Source organism: Hippocampus guttulatus, chromosome 9 (genome assembly GCF_054856545.1).
Source record: "Hippocampus guttulatus isolate MCC_2025c chromosome 9, RoL_Hgut_1.0, whole genome shotgun sequence".
NCBI lineage: Eukaryota > Metazoa > Chordata > Actinopteri > Syngnathiformes > Syngnathidae > Hippocampus > Hippocampus guttulatus.
The window spans coordinates 1,566,677-1,588,177 of NC_141269.1; the positions used below are offsets into that span (position 1 = coordinate 1,566,677).

General features: G+C 45.1%; 1 protein-coding gene across 5 annotated transcripts; it reads left to right on the plus strand.

Moving 5' to 3' along the window:
- The first annotated feature begins 521 nt into the window (after positions 1–521).
- On the plus strand, positions 522–21,210 carry nacc1b (nucleus accumbens associated 1, BEN and BTB (POZ) domain containing b). 5 transcript variants are annotated; one of them, XM_086120328.1, is made up of 9 exons: positions 522–656; positions 6,309–6,459; positions 7,936–8,178; positions 9,466–9,666; positions 9,743–10,190; positions 11,091–11,376; positions 12,066–12,163; positions 12,249–12,565; positions 12,696–21,210. In XM_086120328.1, the coding sequence occupies exons 1-8, from the start codon at positions 547–549 to the stop codon at positions 12,563–12,565; spliced, it is 1,854 nt and encodes a 617-aa protein (XP_085976454.1). In that variant the 5' UTR covers positions 522–546; the 3' UTR covers positions 12,696–21,210. The 5 variants fall into 5 exon arrangements, with proteins under 5 accessions (XP_085976454.1, XP_085976455.1, XP_085976456.1 ...); XM_086120329.1 differs by having other exon boundaries at positions 20,822–21,210; XM_086120330.1 differs by having other exon boundaries at positions 9,746–10,190.
- The last annotated feature ends 291 nt before the right edge of the window (positions 21,211–21,501 follow it).

Below are 21,501 nucleotides of genomic sequence, written 5' to 3' on the forward strand. Positions count from 1 at the left end.
GCATTGGAGTCGAAGAAAGCGGGAAATATTGGGGCAAATGATTAAATTCAAAGATGATCACATCAACGAATATTTGGAACAACAACTGATTTGATTACTGATTTCACCAAAACAAATTCATGAAATTGAATGTCAAACAAACATAATTTTCCTCATTTAAAAAAATGAGTTGGGGAGTGAGCTGGTCCCTTTAAGAACCCCTGCACAAAACTGCACTTTTAGGGAGATTAGGAACAATCAATTACTTATGAGGGGAGAACTTTGATTTCAGAGCGTGGATGTGAGGGGCGTAAAAGTGTCATTTCAAATCGTCCCTGAAGGCAAAACCTGACAAATCGATTGTTCCACTTGGCCATGCACGTCAGACAATTCCAAATCCCTTTCGGTGTGTATAATCGATGGTTCTGCAGCCTGTCTGCAACCTACGAGGCAGCAAACCCCGATTTGCCCATATAGTACTAGACCCCCTCCCTTCTTCCTTTCCGTCAAGCACGTGTGTGTACGTGCATTCCTTCATGATGCTGCAGCGTCGAGTCTCAGTAATGAATGGCTGCCTGCGTCGCGGCGGAGGGACACACCACCACCACCACCATTAGCAAGCTTCTCGGGCGCCGCCGCTGTTGCTCCACCGCGAACGAGTTCCAGCGGCCGAAGGGGTGAGTGAGTTGTTGCACGCCGCCCAGCAGCAACGCACACGCGCGGAGAGAGTGTCAGTTGGGCTGCGGTGTTATGCCCAGTGGAACTTCCTTTTTTCCTGGTGATCTTAGGTTTTTTTTTGGGGGGGGGGGGGTGATGACCCTCAATAAGTGGAGGGTGGGGTTGAATAACAAACAATTGTTTTGAATTGTTTTACACGGCGAAAGGTGAAGTTGAGCGAGCTGCCGTGTACGGTGGGGGATGGGCGAAGGGAAAGTGGAGAAACTTTATAGCACCGACCGACTCATCGCAGCGGGCTAACCCACAAACCCCCCTGACGCCCCCGCCTCTGTACTGGCGGTGAGTGCCTCCACGAGTCCATCACTCTTCCTATAAACTTGCCACAAAAAAGATACAATCCGTTTCCATGAAAGCTGTGGAACGTGTCATAATACACAATACTAACAAAAGTGTTTTAATCGTTCAATGTGAGGTTTTTCGATTCTGCTTCGACCGGGGACCCCATGTACTTTTCTTCCCCGCCGCTTGTCTCGCCATGCCGTTGGACTCGTTCGTCTGTGTCCCGGGATGACCTGTTGAAGTCGCGGTTGAAAAATATCGACAGCCGTAACGACACGGTTGGTCGCAGCGAGTCAACGAGAATGGTTTTTGGTTGTTTTAAATCGATGTTAAGTAACGACATTAAAATGGAGGGGGTCCCGTATGCTGCTTCATGGTGGCCGCTTTCGGCGGAATGGATCCGGCGATAAGGACAGAATCGCAGCGAGGAAGAAGATAAGCGAGCCACTCATTAATTCATCTATTTTGAATTCGAACGTTTGACTGAACGCAAAAGAGTGGAGCTTTTTCCTCTTGTGTGTGTGTGGCCCTTTTCGGGGGTTTTTTGTCTCGTCGCCCCCCCCCCCCCTTCCATTCCTCCTTCCCTCCCTCCCCTCCTCTCTCTCCCTCCCGCCGGCCCGGGCCGGCCGAGGACTCCCAAATCCCGCGGCTGGCTGGCACACTGCGGGGCACCGTCAGCTCGCTTCACCCCGCGGTGGTCCTCCGGCTCTCTGCTCGGTGGCTCCCCACATCTCGTTTCCATCTCCGCCTCCTCTTCGGGCGAGACTGGTCGGCTCTGCTCGACTCGCACAAGTGAGGCGATTTCTCCCTTTTAACGGATGGAATTTTGGGGTTAAGTTTTCTTAAGCTCCGGTCGCGCTCCGTCGGGGGGCGGGGGTAGGCGAGAGCGTAGCCGCATTTCGGTGCTCGAGTCCCCGCCGCTGAGTTGAACACGCCACCTCGGAGCTTGGGTTTAAACTACCACGGAAGGGGATTTTTGTGGTTTTAATGCGACCGGTTTTAAGAAATGTGTCCAGAGGTGTGGTGGCAGCGGCGTTAGCCTTAGCTTTAGCTCGCTACGTGCTAGCACGGGCCATCTTTTTTAAAGCAGGAAACTGAGCTGAATTCTTCATGAGCTTCTCCAAGTGAGTCTGTGTAATATATTAAGCATTTCGAGTGAGTGGAAATGTGCCTTTTGTTACGTTGCGACAAGGTTCAGCGACGTTGTGACAAGGTTCACCTGTTTAAAGGGGCGCAAGGGGGCCCAGTTCAAAGGTCAAGTGGTGGCAATTAGTCCTCTTATGTTTCCTGGATGCTGAGGTGACCCTAGTTGAACTGCAGCCAAGGGGATGAAAGGCAGCTGGCTGTCAGACAAGAGTCCTTGGATGGCATCTAGAGCTACAGTAGATAACCTCACATTTGAGGGAAATCTATGGTTTTGGACCAACCCTGAAGGCAACATATGCAATAGAGAAATAGATTAAGAAGAATCAGTCAGTTGTGTTAAGTGGGGTGCCATAATTTCAGACTGACGCTTATAGAAGAATGGATAGATAGCAACCTTGATTTTAGACTCTCTCCGAAGGCATCACCTGACTTGAGACACGGTTAGGCAAACGGGATGATGGATGGATAAGTTGAAAATGGAACGTGTACATTTGGAACGTGAACAAAGTTTTGCCGCAGCCCGCCGTGATGATATCGGCGAGACTAGCGCACAGTACCATAAGAAGAAGGAAATTGTGATCGGGTCGACTCTCAAAAGGGAGTGTTTGAGGGAGTTTGAAAATGGTTGGGGTGATGCAAGAATAACAAGTAACTGCTCCACTTCAGTAATTATTCATCATCATCAAACTTATTGAAAGGGCACGCACAGATACTCTCCATTGGGTGTCTGTGCTATGTGCCCACCTGGAATGCTGTTGACTGTTTTGTATTTGTAACGTTGCATCAATGTTTGAAATTGTTTCCAAGCGGGGATGCTGGTGTCTGCACTGATACCAACACACTAATACCACTTTACCAGGCTGGCATATGACATCCGGGCAGGTGGACTAGGAGGCGCGTCGGCTCCGCAAACGTGGATGACAACACTTTGTTAGCTGACTGCGGATTATGCAATGTAAAAATGGACGATGACACCCCCCCCCCCCACCTACCCCCCACCTCCGCTCGGCCTCGGGTGGCTCGACTGTGAGAAGAACATGCTTTTGCATTTCAATATGTCAGTCATAACAAATTGTTACTCTCCGAGTGAAACGCTTACTTGTGAGATTGCTCGAAAATCACGTTCACGTGACTCCCTTCCCTCGAAATCTGTGTGCTGTCATCTTTTTTGACACGGTTGAGACAGACAGTGTTCACTGGTGGCTTAAGGGGCCTGTCAGTTCAAAGGTCAAGTGACGCTAATTAACTCCCAAGTTTTGTTTTCGGGATGCGGCAGTGACCCCCCCCCCCCCCCCCGGCCCCCCGTTGACCCACGGCGGGGCGTCCTCGGATGACAAATCAATGATCCTCGCGCGCGCGCGCGCCTCGGAACGCGTCTTTTGTCTTGACTCGGTTCCTCGCTGCGCGTTATCAGCGCGCTCGGCTTTAATTTATTAGGCACAATGGCTCGTCGCCATGGCGACCGTCTGCTTATTATTCATGCCGCTGCACATATTTACACCTGGAAGCCGCGCCACCGTCTCGACTGTCGCTGGAGGCCACGCAAAGTGCAAAATGTCACCGGCGGTGCGAAATGGTGCATTCTCGACACTCGTTGGACATTTTCGGATCCGTTTCACGGAACAAACCCAAGACATTTATGCTACGCTAACGTCAACAAAGAGCGTCTAAACAGAAAGAGCTGCTTTTTCAGTACTCTGGGATACAAATTGCAAATAACTGGTTAAAAGCTCTCGTGTTTGAAGAATTTCCCTTGTTGCCCTTTGGAATCGAAAACAGGTCCCTGAAGGCAACAGCTGACGAAACACCACGGATGGATGGATGAGACATTAAAGGGCAATTGTAAAAATCACTCAATTGCAGGAAAGGGAAGTTGCGATTTCTGACCACCCCCGAAGGCAAAACACCTGACTCAATTATATCCTGGGGGTTTCTGCAGGGGTGGGGCGGCCTGGTGGTCCAGTGGTTAGCGCGTCGACCTCGCAGTGCAGAGGTACTTGTTTCGATCCCAGCTAAGCGTGAAGTTTGCATGTTCTCCCCGGGCCTGCGTGGGTTTTCTCGGGGTATTCCGGTTTCCTCTGGACAAAAAAAAAAAAAAAAAAAGTTTTTGCTTTCCAGTGTGTTTTAAAAAGTTGACAAATTTTAAAGTGGCCCCTTCCATTCTTCCATTTTTCTGTTTGTTACCCTCAAACGAAAAAGTTTGGACACGCCCATTTTAGGACATTTGTAACAATCGGTCAACTGTGACTTTAGATGTCCTTGAAACAATGACAGTCAAATTGTCTCTTTCAGGGTCATAAATTGTCAGGGGGAAGGATCATTCCAATTCCGAATTGAACTTTATTCAAAATGCTTCTTTCAGACAAATAAGTCAGTTTCCCGTGACCTAAATGTTGTAAATGGAGCAGATGATTCGTCTTTTTCCTCATTCTCGTATTGCGAGGCTGAGGTCGTCACCCACCAACTGGTAGCAAAACGTGTGATGCTGTAAAAAAAAAAAAATTGCATTACCGGTAAATTCTTTCATTGTAAAATGCGGCAGTGGCGCTTATAAATAGAGGACTGTTGACACTCTCTGGCGTGGTTGGTCTCTTTATTTCTTTTGCGTGCGTCCATCACAAGTCGTTAGCCGCAGTAAAGCGTCCAAATGAATGATAAGCGAGTGCAAATGGACCGCCAAGGTGCTACTTCAGCTCACTGCTGCTTTGCTTAATCATTTTGCTGTTCAGTGTTTAGTGACGGAAATGCTCTTGCTGTCTTGAAACAGACCACCTGAATGTTACTACATTATCAGTCAATATCAGACGTTCCTTCCTGCGTTTGTTTTCCACGACTGGTGGGCATAATTCGCCCCCCAAAATGACTTTTTTTTCCCCCTTTTTTTTTTTTTGGAGAGAGAGAAAAATCCATTTTTGTGACTAAAATATTTAAAGAAATATTAAATTAGAAATGTCAAAGTTTTTGCATTGCGAAATTAGGATTTCTACAAAAACGTATTCAATGACGTATGCTCTAATATTTTGGGGGGGGGAAATGCAATCTCGGAAGAAAGTATCACATGTGATTTTATATATACAGTCAAACCTCGATTTTTGAACGTCTCTGTTCTCGACCAAATCGGTTTTTGACAAAAAAATTCGAGTTTTTTATGCCTCGGATTATGACCGAAAATCGGTTCTTGACCAAACTGAGCGCACTTGAATGCGTCACTTGACTCCTCTCGCCTTCCTTACACGAGGAGCTGACACTTGCTCGGGTAGACGAGGAAGTGACAGTTCCTCATGTAGCGTTCCATTGTAAGCAGACGTGTTCAATAAAGATTTTTTTTTTTTTTTTTACAAAAGAGCGTGGTTTCGGTTTTTGAACAAATCGGTTTTTGAACAGCCTTCTGGAACGGATTATGGTCGAAAACTGAGGTATGACTGTGTGTGTGTGTGTGTGTCTATATATATATATATATATATATATGAGTAGGTAATGGATAGAAAAGGAGCATTTTATATGAAATGCACAGATTAAAAGCAAAATAATTTCAAAACAAACACAACACCAGGGGGAAAAAATATCAGAACATATACTGTATGTTAGGTATGCAAATTGTAGAAATTGATAACAAAACTTAGAAAAAATGTTTTTCCAAAACAAAAATGACAAATATTTGAACAATATGAAAAAAGTGTGCGTGCGATACAATGTATGTGATACAATGTATCATCACTGTATCGCGCATATGACATCGCTAAACTGTTTCATCCCTCCTGCGCACATTTTAAAACTTCCCCCTTTTCAAGAAGCAGCCCTTCGGCACTTTGAACCAAAACAAAAGAGTCGGCGCAGACGGAAGTGAGTCACGCTTAAACCAAATCTATTCTTAAGGACAGATTAATTCACGTCACGTCGGCTGTCGGTCCACTTTTTGATCAGAGCTTGTTATGACGTCGAAAAATAGATGAGTTATGTAAGTGACTCTGCTTTGACCGCGCGATGGGGGGAAAAAAAGAAAAGTGGGCCAGGAAGCATCAAAAGGCTCCGAATTGCACTGCGGATGTGTCGCGAGGAGGTAAAATAAAGCAGACCCTTGAATTTGACTGCGGTTGGGGGGTGGGGGCGGGGTTACAGTAAAATAAGGTATCGCGTCTCATATTTTTGTTTTGTTGGGCTCACAGACCGCGTGGTGCTGGGCACAGCGTTATGGCTCAGACGCTACAGATGGCGATCCCCAACTTTGGCAACAACGTCCTGGAGTGTCTGAACGAGCAGCGTCTGCAGGGTCTCTACTGTGATGTGTCCGTGGTGGTCAAGGGACACGCCTTCAAGGTTCAACTTTTTTTCTTCTTAAGTCGCAGATCAATGCCGTGTCTTTTATTCACTGTGAAGATGTCAAGTTCATGCTGGTTTCTGCAATGACTGGTAAGGGAGGAATTGGTTTCAACAGTCAAGTAATTTTGTGGTCCTCATGACCAAAATTACATTTAGCCCCACTGCCGGCCCCCACAGTCATGGGTCCTTGGTCCCACCAATTTTGCAGATTTTATCTATTTATTTTATTATTATTCTTTTTGCACAGTTGTAGTGTTCGATTCTCATTTGGTGCATAATTCCGCTCTTGGTCACTAGATGGCAGCACCCTTTGACACTAAATTCGAAAAAGGAAGCAAGAAAAAGAAATTATTCCAACTTCAGCATTTTTGATGAAAACACTCCTCTTTGATCCCGTTTAATACGCCGACAATAAAAAAAAAGAAAATATTTAAATAAAAATTATAATGCAATAAAAATTAAAATACTGACGGTTTCGCCAAATAAAAACCTCTGATCAAATTATTAAATACTCTATTTAAAGAAAGAAAATGCAATAAAATATCTTTCAAAAAAGCTTTATTTTAAAAATTAAAAAGAAATGCCGCAAATGAAATACAAGGAAATGGAAAAAATGCTGGAAAGAAAAAAAAAATACAAAACCGAAAATATTATATGATGACCACCCAAATCACAAAACAAATCCAACAATCTCAGAGTCGAGCACAATGGCCTGGGTTGCCCCCCATCATGTTTGGTCGCTCTTCAGGAAATGTGCAATTATTGGTTTTCAACTCGTTGGCCTTTCCAGTGCGAACTGGGCGTGAAGAGCGTGCCCGCTGCAGAGTCCGCATGCTCATTTTCCCAGAGTTCACTCGACCAAATCGTTTTGTTTGACGACGTGCGGTCGGGTTTAATTAGTCCCTCAGCGATTGCCGCGCCATTCAATTGCTGAGATAAGAAACGAGAGCGCCGCAGCCGTTTTTAAATGTTTTCCAGCGGCGACAGATTGTCCGCACACTCTCCCGTCTCGCATCTTCATCGGCGTTTAATAAATAAAGTTAGAAGGCGTCGTAATTAACCCTCCGGGGCAGTTTGATTCCCATCAAATGAACACGACAACAAAATGGAATTTTTCTCACAATGCTCACCGAAACAACTTTAGTTTCTCATCGGGCATTGCTTTATTTTTGTGGTACAATAGAATTATGGAGGGGGAAAAAACAACAACATACCCTGCACAAACTCGAGATGTGCTGGATGTCGCACTGCAGTAAACTTCGGTTGAATGCGTGCAGGGTACCATGAAATCTGGCTCGCCTGACGACGTTGAACCAAATGTCAGTTGCCCTCTAGAAATCGAACCGTTTCGCTATTCACATGAAAAAGATGCGTTTCTCAATTTTCCCAATATTCCCAGGAAAACTGGAAATAGTTTGCCACTTTCCCAGGGGCCGCTGCTAACTAAATCGCATCCATGGTTGCCCTTCCCAGGCCCACCGCGCGGTGCTGGCGGCCAGCTCGTCGTACTTCCGCGACCTGTTCAACGCCGGCGGCAAAAGTTCGGTGGTGGAGCTGCCGGCGGCTGTACAGCCGCAGAGCTTCCGGCAGATCTTGGCCTTCTGCTACACGGGCCGCCTGAGCATGAACGTGGGAGACCAGTTCCTGCTGATGTACACCGCTGGCTTCTTGCAGATCCAGCAGATCATGGAGAAGGGCACGGAGTTTTTTCTCAAGGTACACGCGGGGGACAAACGGGTGGATGGGAGCCAGTTGGGAGTGCATGTTAACTTGCTGGTCGAAAACACGGTGCAGCTCAGCCTCTGGATAGCCGACGTCGCGGCTCGCGATATCCTTTCGTCAGTGCGTCGGCCTTAGCGAAGACTTTGCAAGCCTACGTCAAATTAAATTGGGTCATGAGAGAAATATGACATTGGACTACACAAGTCTTCAAATGTAATTTATTTCCCTGCACCATAATTTCCGGACCATAAGCTGCGACTTTTGTCACGCGCTTTCAGATCTGCGGTTTATTTAATGAAGCGGCCTATATAAAGATTTTTCTAACGGCCGCCAGGGAGCGTTCGAGCGTAAAAGGTAAGAGTGAGACAAGTTGATATGTACGTGTCGAGGAAGACACTGTCATCTGTCACACTGGAAACATGCTGGCCATGAGAGGGCGCAGTTGGCCTGTTTTGGGTTGCACTGCATCCACCAAGGATTGCGATGCCCCGCCCCCCCCCCCCCCCCCAAAAAAAACAACTCCCGAAATACAGTAATCCCTCGTTTATCGCGGTTAATGGGGACCAAAACCACCCGCGATAAATGAAAATCCGCAAAGTAGCGTCAATTAACACAAACAGGTAAAAAAAAAAATGTTGCAATGTGGGCACCTGCGACTTATAGACAGGCGCGGCTTATGTGTGTGCAATTTTTTTTTTCCTTTCAAAATGTAGTGGGTGCGGCTTAGAATCAGGTGCGCTCTATAGTCCATAAATTACGGTATGCTTTCTTCAAAGTAAACATTTGATTTCAACATGTCGCTGATTTTCCAACATTGGAATTAGTCAAAGTAGATAAAAATTGCATGTTAATTGATTGTATTTGAGTTGTCATTGCTAAATTTGAAATACAGTCAAACCTCGGTTTTCGAAAGTCTCGGTTCTCGACCAAATCGCCTTCCGACCAAAAATGTGGACATTTAATTTAATTTATTTATTTATTTCATGGCTCGGATTACGGCCGAAAATCAGTTCTCAACCAAACTGAGCACACTTGAATGCGCCACTTGACTCCTCTCGCCTTCCTTACACGAGGAAGTGACGCTTCCTCGTGTAGCGTGCCATTGTAAGCAGACGCGTTCAATCAAGATTTTTTTTTTTTTTTAAAGAGTGTGGTTTCGGTTTTCGAACAGCCTTCTGGAACGGATTCTGGTCGAAAAGCGAAGTATGACTGTATTCTAAAAATCGTGAAAGAGTCGAAGCGGCGATGGCTCACTCTTTGGTTTATTTGGGAATCCGGCAGGTCTCATCCCCGAGCTGCGACTCGCAGGGTCTCCACAGCGAGGAGACGGAGCCTCAGAGTCCCGTCACTCAGACGGCGGGAGGGGCAGGCGGTACCCCGGTTGGCGCCACGGCCGCCAGACCCGCCGCTTGTTTGACGCCGCTACCCCTTATGTCCAAGGTCAAGACGGAGCAGGCGGCCACCACCCCTCAATCGCAACAGGTGACCCCGGCCTTGTTCCGCTTTTTCTGCGCGGTTACATTTGTACCTGAACGAATACATTTTTCTTTGTCCTCAGCAGGAGGGCTTCCCCTATTCGGTGGTCTGCATCCCGGTGGCCAAGCGACTGTGGGAGGGGGGTAACGGAGGAAGCGCTTCGGCTGGCGCCGCCCAAAGAAAGGCGGCACGCTACTCTTCCTCCTCGTCCTCCTCCTCCTCATTCACCTCCAGCGGCGCTACGCAGGATTCCGCCGGGCGGGGACCTGCCTCTGCATTACTGGCGGGAGGCACCGCTAACAATAATAACAACAACAACAACAGCAACAGTAACAACAATAATAGTAATAACGGAGGAACCCCCGACGGCACGAGTCCCGGCGCGCTCAGCCTGTACACGAGCGACTCGCCCATCAGCTATCACGACGACGAGGAAGAGGATGAAATGGCCGAGGAGAGCGCCGAAGAACAGTACAGGCAAATCTGCAATATTTACACCATGTACAGCATGCTCAACGCCAACGCCACAGGTCAGAAGTGCAACACAATGCTTCTCAGGGTTCCCACGCACAAGGATGGAATTTGATTCGACCAATTTCCGGTTCTCACAAGTATGGAAAGTTGATTTAACTTGTGCCCCGAACGTGTTCAATTGTGCGCTTTACTGTGATAAGTTTCACGTTCAAATGTGACAAGTTTGGCTTTCAAAACAAAACGAAGTGATTCCGGTTCAGCCCTATACAAATATGGATTCTTGGCCTTATTTATTTTTTTACGGCATTAAAGAAGGGCAGCATCGTTCCTGAGAGAGTATCTTTGATTTAAAAGCTACATACATACAACTTCCCCTGTTCCCCCCCCCCCCCCCCCAAAAAAAATCTGCATTTTTCTCCTCTGTTGTAAAGTGAAACAAATACCAAGGGTTGTCAAACAGTCTGACTTTAATTCGTCCTTTATTGTTGTTCAGTGTTAAGGGACACCAAAAAAAGCCCAAAACATGTTTTATATATATATATATATATATATATATATATATATATAATTCTTTATTGGATATCATTGTTTATTTTTCAAATGAATGAACCACTTCAGTGTTTGTTGGAATTTTCTTTCTGCCAAATATCGCAATCGGGCCCTAATGTTCACCTTTAACATGATCATTTTCATGTTATAACATGATCAATTTTACATTTTAATGTTAGCATTTTAATGCTTTATGCCGGTGAATCTAATATTTTAATGCAGTAATTCTCATGTTAAAATGTGAAATTTGACTTTCTGTTCAGGTCACTGGTTGAGGTTTTTTTTTTTTTTTTTCTCCTTCTTCCAGATTTAGCGAAATGTGTAGGAACCCTGAGATTGAAATGCCTTTTTTTTTTCCCCCACAATTTTTTTTCGCTCAGCCCTGACGTCTCGTTTTGACCCGACAGTACCCGGTGAGAAGGTGGAGGCGCTGCCGGACGCGGGCGCCGACTCAGGGCGCCGAGGCGGGCGCCCCCGGCAGGAGCTGGCGTCGCTGCCGTCAGAGCTCATCAGCCAGATTGGCAACCGCTGCCATCCCAAACTCTACGAGGAGGGCGACCCGGCGGAGAAGCTGGAGCTGGTGAGCGGCACGGCCGTGTTCATCTCGCGGGCACAGCTGATGAACTGCCACGTCAGCGCCGGCACGCGACACAAGGTTCTGCTCAGGCGCCTGCTGGCCGCCTTCTTTGACAGGTGAGTGACCGCGGCTTCAGTCGCTTCAACTTCCTGTTTGTACGTCAGAGCCATTTGTTTTTTTTTTGCAAAGTCAATTCAGTAAAAAATGTACACCTTTCTTCCGAAACGGCGCCACTTCACTCTGGTGTCAAACCTTAATGTGGCTTTCGGGGATGACGACGGCTGTGTCGACATCTTGTCATCAACTTAATATCCTTTTTTTTTTTTTTTCCAAACACCTTTTTGTTGTCTAATTACATTTTATCGGTGCAAATTTGGTTTGAAAAATGCGTAACATTATTTCAATATTTAAATTAATATTTTGTAACTATGGTTGATTGATTAAAAAAAATATATATATATATAAATGCACCCCGTTTGTGTAATTTATATTATTGCTCTGAAGCTCCCGTGTTTAATTTCCTTTTGTGCACAAACGATTAAAAAAATTGAAATTAAAATATTAAATTTTAATGAAATGAATATGTATTCCTTTTTAAATTGCAATAAAAAAAATATTTTTTAATTTGATCATGTCATCTCAAATTGGCTTATACATACTGTATATCTACAGTATATATATATATATTTATATATATACACACATACATAGATATACTGTATATCTCTATATTTGATCCATTTTCAACCGTTTAATTAGAATGGGAATTTTATCGCTCTTATTTTTGCCAATTGTGCGCGCACAGGAGCACCCTGGCTAACAGTTGCGGCACGGGCATCCGCTCGTCCACCAACGACCCGAGTCGCAAGCCGCTGGACAACCGAGTGCTGCACGCCGTCAAATGTCAGTTGCTCGCCGCGCGTCCGCCACCGCTGTGCGAAGGCATCTCCCAAACGTCCCTTGCAACTTCTTCGTCCTCTTTGTTCAGTCTACTGCCAGAACTTTGCGCCCAGCTTCCGGGAGAGCGAGATGAACGCCATCGCCGCCGACATGTGCACCAACGCTCGCCGCGTGGTCCGCAAGAGCTGGATCCCCAAACTCAAGCTCCTGATGGCCGACAGCGACGCCTACTCTTCCTTCCTGGCCGACAACGTCAAGATGGAGGCCGACGGGCTGGGCGGCGAGCAAGGCTTTGAGGGCGCCTCCCTGGAGGCGGCGACCGGGGGGAACGACAGCGGGGCCACGCCCGCCGACACCCTCCAGAACGGCGGCGGGGGCGGAGGAGACGGCGGCACTTTGCTTTGAGTGAGTGAACGGACCGCCGGATGTTTGGGCGGACGGCAGGAGGGGGCGCGGCCGCTTTGTCGCCGCCGCTTCTGGTCTTTTTCTTCCTTTTCTAGCATCGCTTCCATCTGCTTTTTCCCGCTTTTCCCAGCCCACAGAACACAGCATGTACCAGAATACCCCGGACGGGAAGTGGGCTTCTCCCGTCTGCATGTAGCGCCAACGCGGTTCTCCTCCCGCCAAAATCGATCATGTATTACCACCGCCCCCCCCCCCCCCCCACCCCTCCCTTCATCGTGAATGTACGTGGGTTTTGTCGGCTTTGCACCGAAGAACAACTTGAGTTTGTTTACATTTCCTTTCCAATTTTTTTTTTATTTTTTTTTTACATTATTCTGCTAAAATTGCAGCAGGATTTTTGGGAAGTGTTGCTGCGAGAACTCTTGAGTAATTGTCATTGGGAGCGCAAAAACTCCATCTAGCTAACGATGGTTCCAGAAGGTTTTTTCTTGGGGCGGGGGGAGGCTCAAAGTAGCCCACACAAAACAGCGAAGGAATGGCAATATTTTTTTACTGTTCATCTCCCACTAAAATGAATCCCGTATTCCCCTTCAAAGTCACACTGAATGAACGTGCGACTTGTGGGGAAGGTTTTTTTTTTCCCTTTAAAATTCTTACATTTTGATTTCTTTTGAGTTGTTTTTTTTTTTTTTTTAGGCCCCAACAAATTAATGGGCCACCTGATTTAATCGGCCGAGGTTAGACCAATTAAAATCTTCCTTTTTTTTTTTTTTATATGTTTGCAAATCACCACATTACAACAAAAGACGGATAATGACGTTCAAACTTTTGCCCCCTTCCAGAAAAATCGACAACAAATTCAGATGATTTTTGACGATTTTTCTCTCTGGTGTAGTTGAAACAAATGTATTGTAAAACAGTCTGTAATTCATATTTTTATTGTTCTAAGTGTTAAGCAACCAAAGAAGAATTTCTTTTTCGTTCATTGGCCAATTAATTGGAATCTGCTTCGGCCACAAAGAAAGTCCTGGTTGTTTGCTTTTATTTTTTCATGTTATTCTGTTAAATCTGCAGCCGTTTTTTTAATTGTTTTTTTGTTTTTTTTTTTGCAGTGTTGCTTTGAGAAATCGTCTTGTCACTGGTTGGCATAATTCCAAGTTGATTTAAAAAAAAAAAGATAGTTCATGCATTTTTTGCCAGGGGAATATCCCCCTTTTAATCGCCCCTTTCACGCCAATTTGCACAGCGGCAGGGCCCACATTTGTTCACCCTTATGCACGGAACGCAGTGTCGAAACGGCGACGATTCCTTTCAACACGAGAGGAGTGCGAGCGGCGGGTATTAAAACCTGGCACTCCATTTCACGCTGCTCCCCCCCCCACCCACAATAAGCGGCAATTTGGAAATCACGCTCGACGCTGGCGTCTAAAATGGCAACAATTGCTTTTGACACGACATGAGCGGCAAATGTCGGGTCGCCCCTTGAGCTGACTGGTCCCCTTTCAAAGCAGTCGGCAGCTCCTCCTTTCGAAATGGCGCCATTTGCTTTGAGTGCGCCACAAGTGGTTTGACTTTGCACCCCCCTTTTTACACGCAGACGCCGTTTCTGCCTTTTACGCCAGACGCCCGAGTTCTCGAATAGCAGAAAAGGGCCACTGCCACTTGCAACCGTCATGCCCCCCCCCCCCATGCAGGCGACGTTCGCCGCGATGGGTGGGGGTGGTGGTGGTGGGGGCGGGGGGGTCGCATGCGACGGGCGAGTGCCGCACGCAAATTTTTGTTAATGTTGCCATGGTAACCAAATTATATACAGAAACCCCCTCTTCCACTAAACCTTTGAATGTCATCAACATTTGAGCACCTTATTCCCAACTGGGCGTTGCGTTCGAAAGCGTAGAACTGTTTGGTGGCGGGAGGAGTCTCTCGAGTTGACCTTTATGGCGCCGTCCAATCGAGACTAGTGTTTTATATCGATCGATTCTGAAGTGTTGTCTTAAAGCTAAAGCGTTTACAATTCTTTTTTGTTCTTATATGAGAGGCTTTATGAGTTGGGAAATTTCTCAGCCCCCCCCCCCCCCCATCTCCCCAACCCCCATCCCTCCCTCTCCGGTACACTTGGGGGTGGCGGGGGGGGCACCCATATATTCCGGTACGTTGATTTAAATGCGCCACCTTAAATATTCACCACTGTCGGCAGGCAGGGAAGACGAGGACAGAGTGACCCCCCCCCCCCTAAACATTATGACTGCCTAATATGTGTGCGCATATTAATGCCGCTCCTCACACACATTCCCACATCTCCTTTTATGGCGCGCGTCAGCCAGAGTGCCATCTACACACTCCATATATATATGTGTGTGTGTGTGTGTGTGTGTGTGTGTGGCTCCCGATTGCGCATGCTTGCCCCCGCGTGGGTGGCATGTTTGTTTTCATCTGCCTTTCTCACTCACTCACACGCACACACACACACACACACACACCTATCTTATGCACCAAAGTCATGTTTATATTCCTTTGAATGGACAAACAAAGCGTCATATTCGTCTGTTATGGGCTTTACATGTATCTAAAATAGGGAGGGGGGGGGCTGCGGACTTCGCCACCCTCCTTTCGAATCTCCAATCGCCTGTGTTTTTTTTAACCTTTTTTTAAAATGCAAAAAGTGAAGATGAAGAGGGTCTCTGTCTGTCCTCTTCCCCCCCCCCCCCCCCGCCATGGCCGCTGCCCAATCGGAAGCGCGATATTGACCAGACTGTTGAACCGAGCGAATTCTAATCATGCCAGACTTGAAGGAAGGGGGGAGAGGAGGGGAGGGGGGGGGGGGAAGGAGGAGGGACGTGTGTTAAACAATCTCGCAGGACAGTCAAAGAGGCACTGCGGCAGTCACAATCCAGACAAAAGAGAGGCGAAGAGGAAGAGTCTCCAATGTAAACGCCTGCACTGCATGTTTGTTGACGTCACCTCTGCAGTCTTCTTTTGTTTTTTCTCCCAAAATGGATGGGCCGAGGGTCGGACAAACGACAGAAAAACTTGGGCCAGCCCGAATGTTGGAATTGCACTAAAAAAAAAGCCCAACGCAAGGGCGCCTCCCGTTTCATTTTGAAGCACTGCAAATCTTTTGCCGTCGACGACCAAGGTGGGCCAATCTTGCGGAATCTTCCTCCGGCCATCCATTGGTGTGCTGCGGCCTATCCCCGCTGTCTTATTCTTGCCGATTTGGTAGCACGCGTGTCAGGATCGGCATCCTGACACCTCCCGTCAAAAGTGAGCCAAAAAATGGCAAAACTGAAGTCTTCGGGAACCGATATGGCAGCGTGCGGTGATGATTACGCAACAGTGTTTTTTTTTGTTTTTTTTTTTAAGCGGGATCTCGCGAAAATGGAAACATTTCACAAAGCGAATTTTGGACTGCTTTTTCTCACAGAAATTGCTGCATCGGAGGCGTAACAGCCAATCTGGGTTCCGCGTGAAAGGCCCAGCCAAGTGCTTTCAATCCAAATCTTTGGGAGCCAAAATGGCTACCGGCAGGGCCCCTTACGTGATGCCGTTTTTGAGCGTGACTGTCTCATGATGAGATGGACGTACCGTACATGCAATGCGGTTTTGAAAAACGTCGTGAGAAACCGCCGCCAGCGAAATTGAACTGTGATGTCCATGCATCTCATTATCTGAATGTGTGAACCCACAGCGGTCGCGGGAAAGGCGTCGGCGAAACCAATACCGGCCGGCTCATTACGCCTCTGTCTTGACATGCTGTAGAATCCTGGGGGGGGGGATAAAAAAAAGTTGGCCGTCGCATAAACGTCCCCTCGAGATTCGTCTCATTCGTTATTTCACAAGGATGACTCGCAAGCCAAATACATCGGGATGAAAAACTTTTGGGACGTTAGAATTCCGAAGAGCTTTGTTTGTAAACATTTCATGACAAGTTTGTTTGTTTGTTTTTGAGCTTGTAGTTGTTCAGAGGCGAGATCCTACTAAGAATTAAGACGTGCACCACGTAGTCGCCCAGACTGGCTTTAGTTGTATCATAGTTTAGAGAAAGAGAATCACATATTTTTGCATCGTTGTATAACCGGGGCAGGGGGCTTATTTTTATTTTTCGAGCTTTTGCTACGATTGCGGTGCTAAGAATGCAGACGTTTGCCACAAATGATACACCGCGAGGCATCTGAATGTTGACACCCTTCTCATATCTTGACTTTTTTTTTTTTTCTACCCAGTTCGTAGTGTTCGGAGACTTTTTTTATTTTTCATTAATGATGTACGACAACAATGTCATCTGATGTTTTTTTGTGGGGGGGCGGGGGGTTGCGGCCATTGGGATGCTAGGAGAATAGTCGGAATTTTACCATCACAACTTTTTGGGGGGGGATATACATATATTTTTTTTGGTTGCAAAATTGAGATGTTAAAGCTTTTTTTTTCCCCACTTTCCAATTTTGACTTTTAATTTTGTAAAACGTGGCAATTGGGATGCTAAGAGTATAGTCGGGATTTTGCCATCGCAACTTTTTATTTTTGGGGGGGATATTATTATTTTTTTGGTTGCAATTTTATGAGGATGCAAAATTGAGATGTTAAAGCTTTTTTTTCCCCCCCTTTCCAATTTTGACTTTTAATTTTGTAAAATGCAGCCATTGAGATGCAAGGAGAATAGTCGGAATTTCACCATCAACTTTTTTTTTTTCCTTGAATGACTTCTCGCAGATTTGATCAAAAAGATTTTTCCTCTTCATATGACTTGTAATGTGAAGAGTCCTCTTGCAAAAAGCTGCTGTTTGTCTCGCAAAAGACTTCATCCTTGTAAATAACGTATTGAATGGAAGATCTCCCCCACCCGCCCCCAAGCTTTTTTTTCATTGAAATGGACATCTTTTTCCTCTTTGTCAAAAAAATTCACAAAATTGAAAACTTCAATGATTCAAACGCATTAGAATTGTTCTCGTGACTCCACAATATTCAGACTTTCTCATAAAATACTGACTTTTTTTTTTAAATCAGTATTACTTCGTACAAAAACAAATCTCTTCATAACGTTTACAAATTTACAGATTGTCTTTGAAATTTGGATTTGTCTCATTTTGACTAGTGTTCGTCATCACGGCACGGTATTGTGAAATATGACTTTTTTGGAAATACCACAAGAATATTGTCGACACTTGAGAAAGTGGTTTTTGTCTTTTATTCTTCGGAAATTAACAGAAAAATTTCCAACTTTATTCTTACAGAATTCACAAAATATTGTGACTTCATTCTGGTAATTTCACAACTTGAGTTTCATCAAGATGTGACCGGATTCGAATGCTATGCGAATAGTTGCCGTTTTGACAAAAATGGTAAAAGTTTCCTAAGACTTGATGGAAAAAAAAAAAAAAAAAAGTTTTGTATCCGAACAAGAATTGTCAGAATCGTATGATTTTTATTCGTTTTTTTTTCAATACAATTTTCTCACAAACTTGTTTAGCCCCCGTCAAATATGACTTCATCGCTAGACAAGGAGAAGTCGTAAAATTTTGGAAAGCTGCGAGGCAACTGAATGTTTTTAAAGCCGACAAAAACGAACAAAACGAAAGCAATCAATGAATCAATCCAAAGTGACTTTACTTGAAAGCGGCGCTGCCGCCTGAATGTTTTTCCTCGCCGCAACCGGAGTGCGACGTCCCCCCCCCCCCCCTACCCATGATTGTGGGTTTTTTTTTCCTGGAAAAATTAAAATAACACAACAAAAAAAAAGTCTCGATCACTGTAATGATGTGCGCACCTTGAAAGCCCAGCGCGAATGCTAACACGAATGCAATCTGCCAAAACTCCCAAACGGAGACCAAATCCGAAATTCCCTGCCTGTCCGTCTTCAGCTATCCACAGGGAGGCGCCAAAGTGACGAACGCGAGCACGGTTTGGAGTCTTTTTGATTTGTATTACTTTGAAGGAAGCGCCTTTGGGTGAGCCCGAGATGGCGCTTCAAGCCCTTTGCACCTTTCTGAGCATGCTCACTTTGTCACTTCCTGGTTGGAGGGGGTCACGGGACAAGTGGGCGGCGGCGGGCCGGCGTTTTTTTTTGTTTTGTTTTTTTGTACGTTTTCATTCTTCCTTTTTATGCATTGTGTCCTCTTTTATGACATTTTTTTGAAGTGTAAAATGGTCACTTGAGAGTCATTTAGACTGAACAACAAAATCAGATGGAATTTGTTTTCCCGCTGTTCGAAAAAAGTTTTTGTTGTAAGTGGGTGGGGGTGTCCAAATGGCCTGTTTGAAGTTTTGATGTGAATGTCAAAGGAAAGATCTACCCCGCAAACGATCCCGACTTTGCGTAACCCATCAGCTTTTGTTCCTTTGATCTTTCAATGGTGAAAATTGGATTTTGTAAAATGAAGGTTTTCATTCTACTTGGCAGGATTTTCTTTGAAAATCTTTGCTTTTTCCTGATTTCGTTTTCCAGTCGGAGAGGTGATTACAATTTTTTTTCTTGTTTTTTTTTTATCTCAAAAGATCACCATCGACAAAAGGATTTCCAATTAGGTCCGAAAAATTCCGCAATTTTCTTTCTGAATCTTTGTCAAAGGTTTGTTAAAATTCTTCCGGTATTGTGACTTTCTTTTGAAATTGAGGCAGATGGGAAGATTGTTGTTTTGTTTCTCAATTGAGGCTGAAATTTTGCACAGAAAAAAAAAGTGCATCACTGTGACACGATCACGAATCTTTGTTTTGAATTTGTTTTGTCGAACATGAAGACCTTCATTAAAATTTGTCAAGAATTTCACCAACAATCATTCGCATCACGTCAACGCATTTGTCCAAATGACAAATGGGGCGATCCTATCAAATATCGCCCACTCGGCGGAATTTCAAAAGTGGCCTTCAAAGTCTGCCAAAAGTCAATTTGACTTGAAATTCACGTGAGGTGGGGTGGATTTTTCTTGTTTTGGGGCCCCCTGGTGGCGTTGTGGCATTTAATTTTTTTTAAAAAGCAAAACTGGTCAAACTTGAGAACGGCGGAACAAAGATTCCAACCTTGATTCCGCACGCCACAGACAAATCTCACACACACGTAGTTTAGATACGCGGAGACCTCAGAAGAACCTCAGTATGTGTGCGCGCTCGGCTTTGCACATTAATGCAGTTTGTTTTCCTACAAAAGGGGAAAAGTTTACCTCGGAAGCTCTCAGCCATTTTGTATGCGACGGCAGCTGACGCGCGCGCTGTGCCATGTCGTCACTTTTCAAGGGGAAAACATTTTCGAAATGAAATCCATCGTGTGACTTGATTCATCTTTTACCCCTCCAAATAGGGCAACCAAATTTTGATTTTGTACTCTAATTTCTTTTTCCCCTTTTTACTTATTTTCCCCCCTGAATTAGTACACACAACCCCCCCCCCCCAAAAAAAATATGCAGTATATAAATACGTATATATTCTAGCAAATGTACAACTATATTATTTTCCCTATTGTGATGACTTTTTCTAGCTGAATTCCATTTTCTCGTAAAAGCTATTTTAGTCACCCCATCAAACATTTTTTTTAAATCGGATTTTATCACAAAGTGGCCTTTTTGTAAAATTAAAAAATGTAACGAGCAAATTTTCTCATGTAAAATTCAGACTGTAAAAAGATTTTTTTTCGGTTTTGATTCCAAATTATTTTTCTCCTCAACTTAAAAAAAAAATCACGTTTCTGCGTAAGTACAAGTCTCCAAATCTTTTTTTAAAATATTTTAATGCGAAATAGTGACAGAACAAATTCATATCACAAGTTAGAATTTCCTAATCTCTTTGATTTTCCAGCAAACTGACTATTTAAAAATAGATTTTTGAAAATAACTTTGTTTTAGATATTCCAGATCCATGACTGCTTTGTAATGACTTTATTCTTGTAAAAAAAAAAAAAGACTTCATACTACTACTTTTTTACAAGTCCTTTTCTCAAATTATATATTCAAATTCAATATCCTTTTTTTTTTTCTTTCCAACTTTATTCACGAAAAAAAAGGGGAAAAAACATGTACATGAACGCCCCCTCCCAGTGACGTTCCGACCTTGCAAAGTGACGACTTGACGCAAAGCGGCCGTCTGCCCGCTGAGAGTCCACGCAAAGGCACAGTCTTACCTCACACGTCGCCATAACAACCGTGAAGGACGCTCCTCGTCTCTGGGCGTTCTTTCTCATTTCTGCACGATGAATAAACAGCATAGAAATAAATATCAACATACAGTATACCCATACCTCTCTCTCTCTCTCTCTCTCTATATATACAGCTGTCTCTCCCTCTATTTGAAGTGTACAGGATGACATATGGAAGCGCGCCGGGTGTCGGCCGCACCACGAGCTTTTGTCTTCTCCGTGACTCGGGCGCACAGCAATCAAACAAGCCGTTGGTTTGGGGCAACTCGAACTCAATCCTGTCACGAATGCTCAGCGCGCCAACCCCGCCCTCCTCCGGGCCCGTGTAAAATGTCCGACCCCTCCCCTCCAGCCCCCCCACGTGTTTTTAAGTGCCAATGACTTGTGAATTCCTAACTGTGACCCCCAAATCATCATCCAAATAATAAAAAATGACAATTGCACATTAACTACTGTAAAGAGAAATCTGACTGACTGAACAATGAGGATGCCGTCTGAATAAAAGCAAATGTTTGTCGTAAAATGTGTCCGCGTTTCCATTTGAAATGGGGCGGGAGGAGCGAAGACGTCATCATCCTCGTACTCTTCAAATGATGTTTTCCTGCCACCTTGTGGTCACACATGTCACCTTGACACTTTGCAGGCGTTTGAACTCAAAAGATGTTCGTCTCTTTACATTACAAACACACTGGCGAAACCCCAGTGGAACTAATAAAGGTTTTCTTATCTTAAAAACGTGTCCGTCTGACGAGCGTCGTGTCGTTTCGTCAAGTTTAGTTCAGGCTGGTGTCGCGTTAGATCAAAGCTTCTTTGA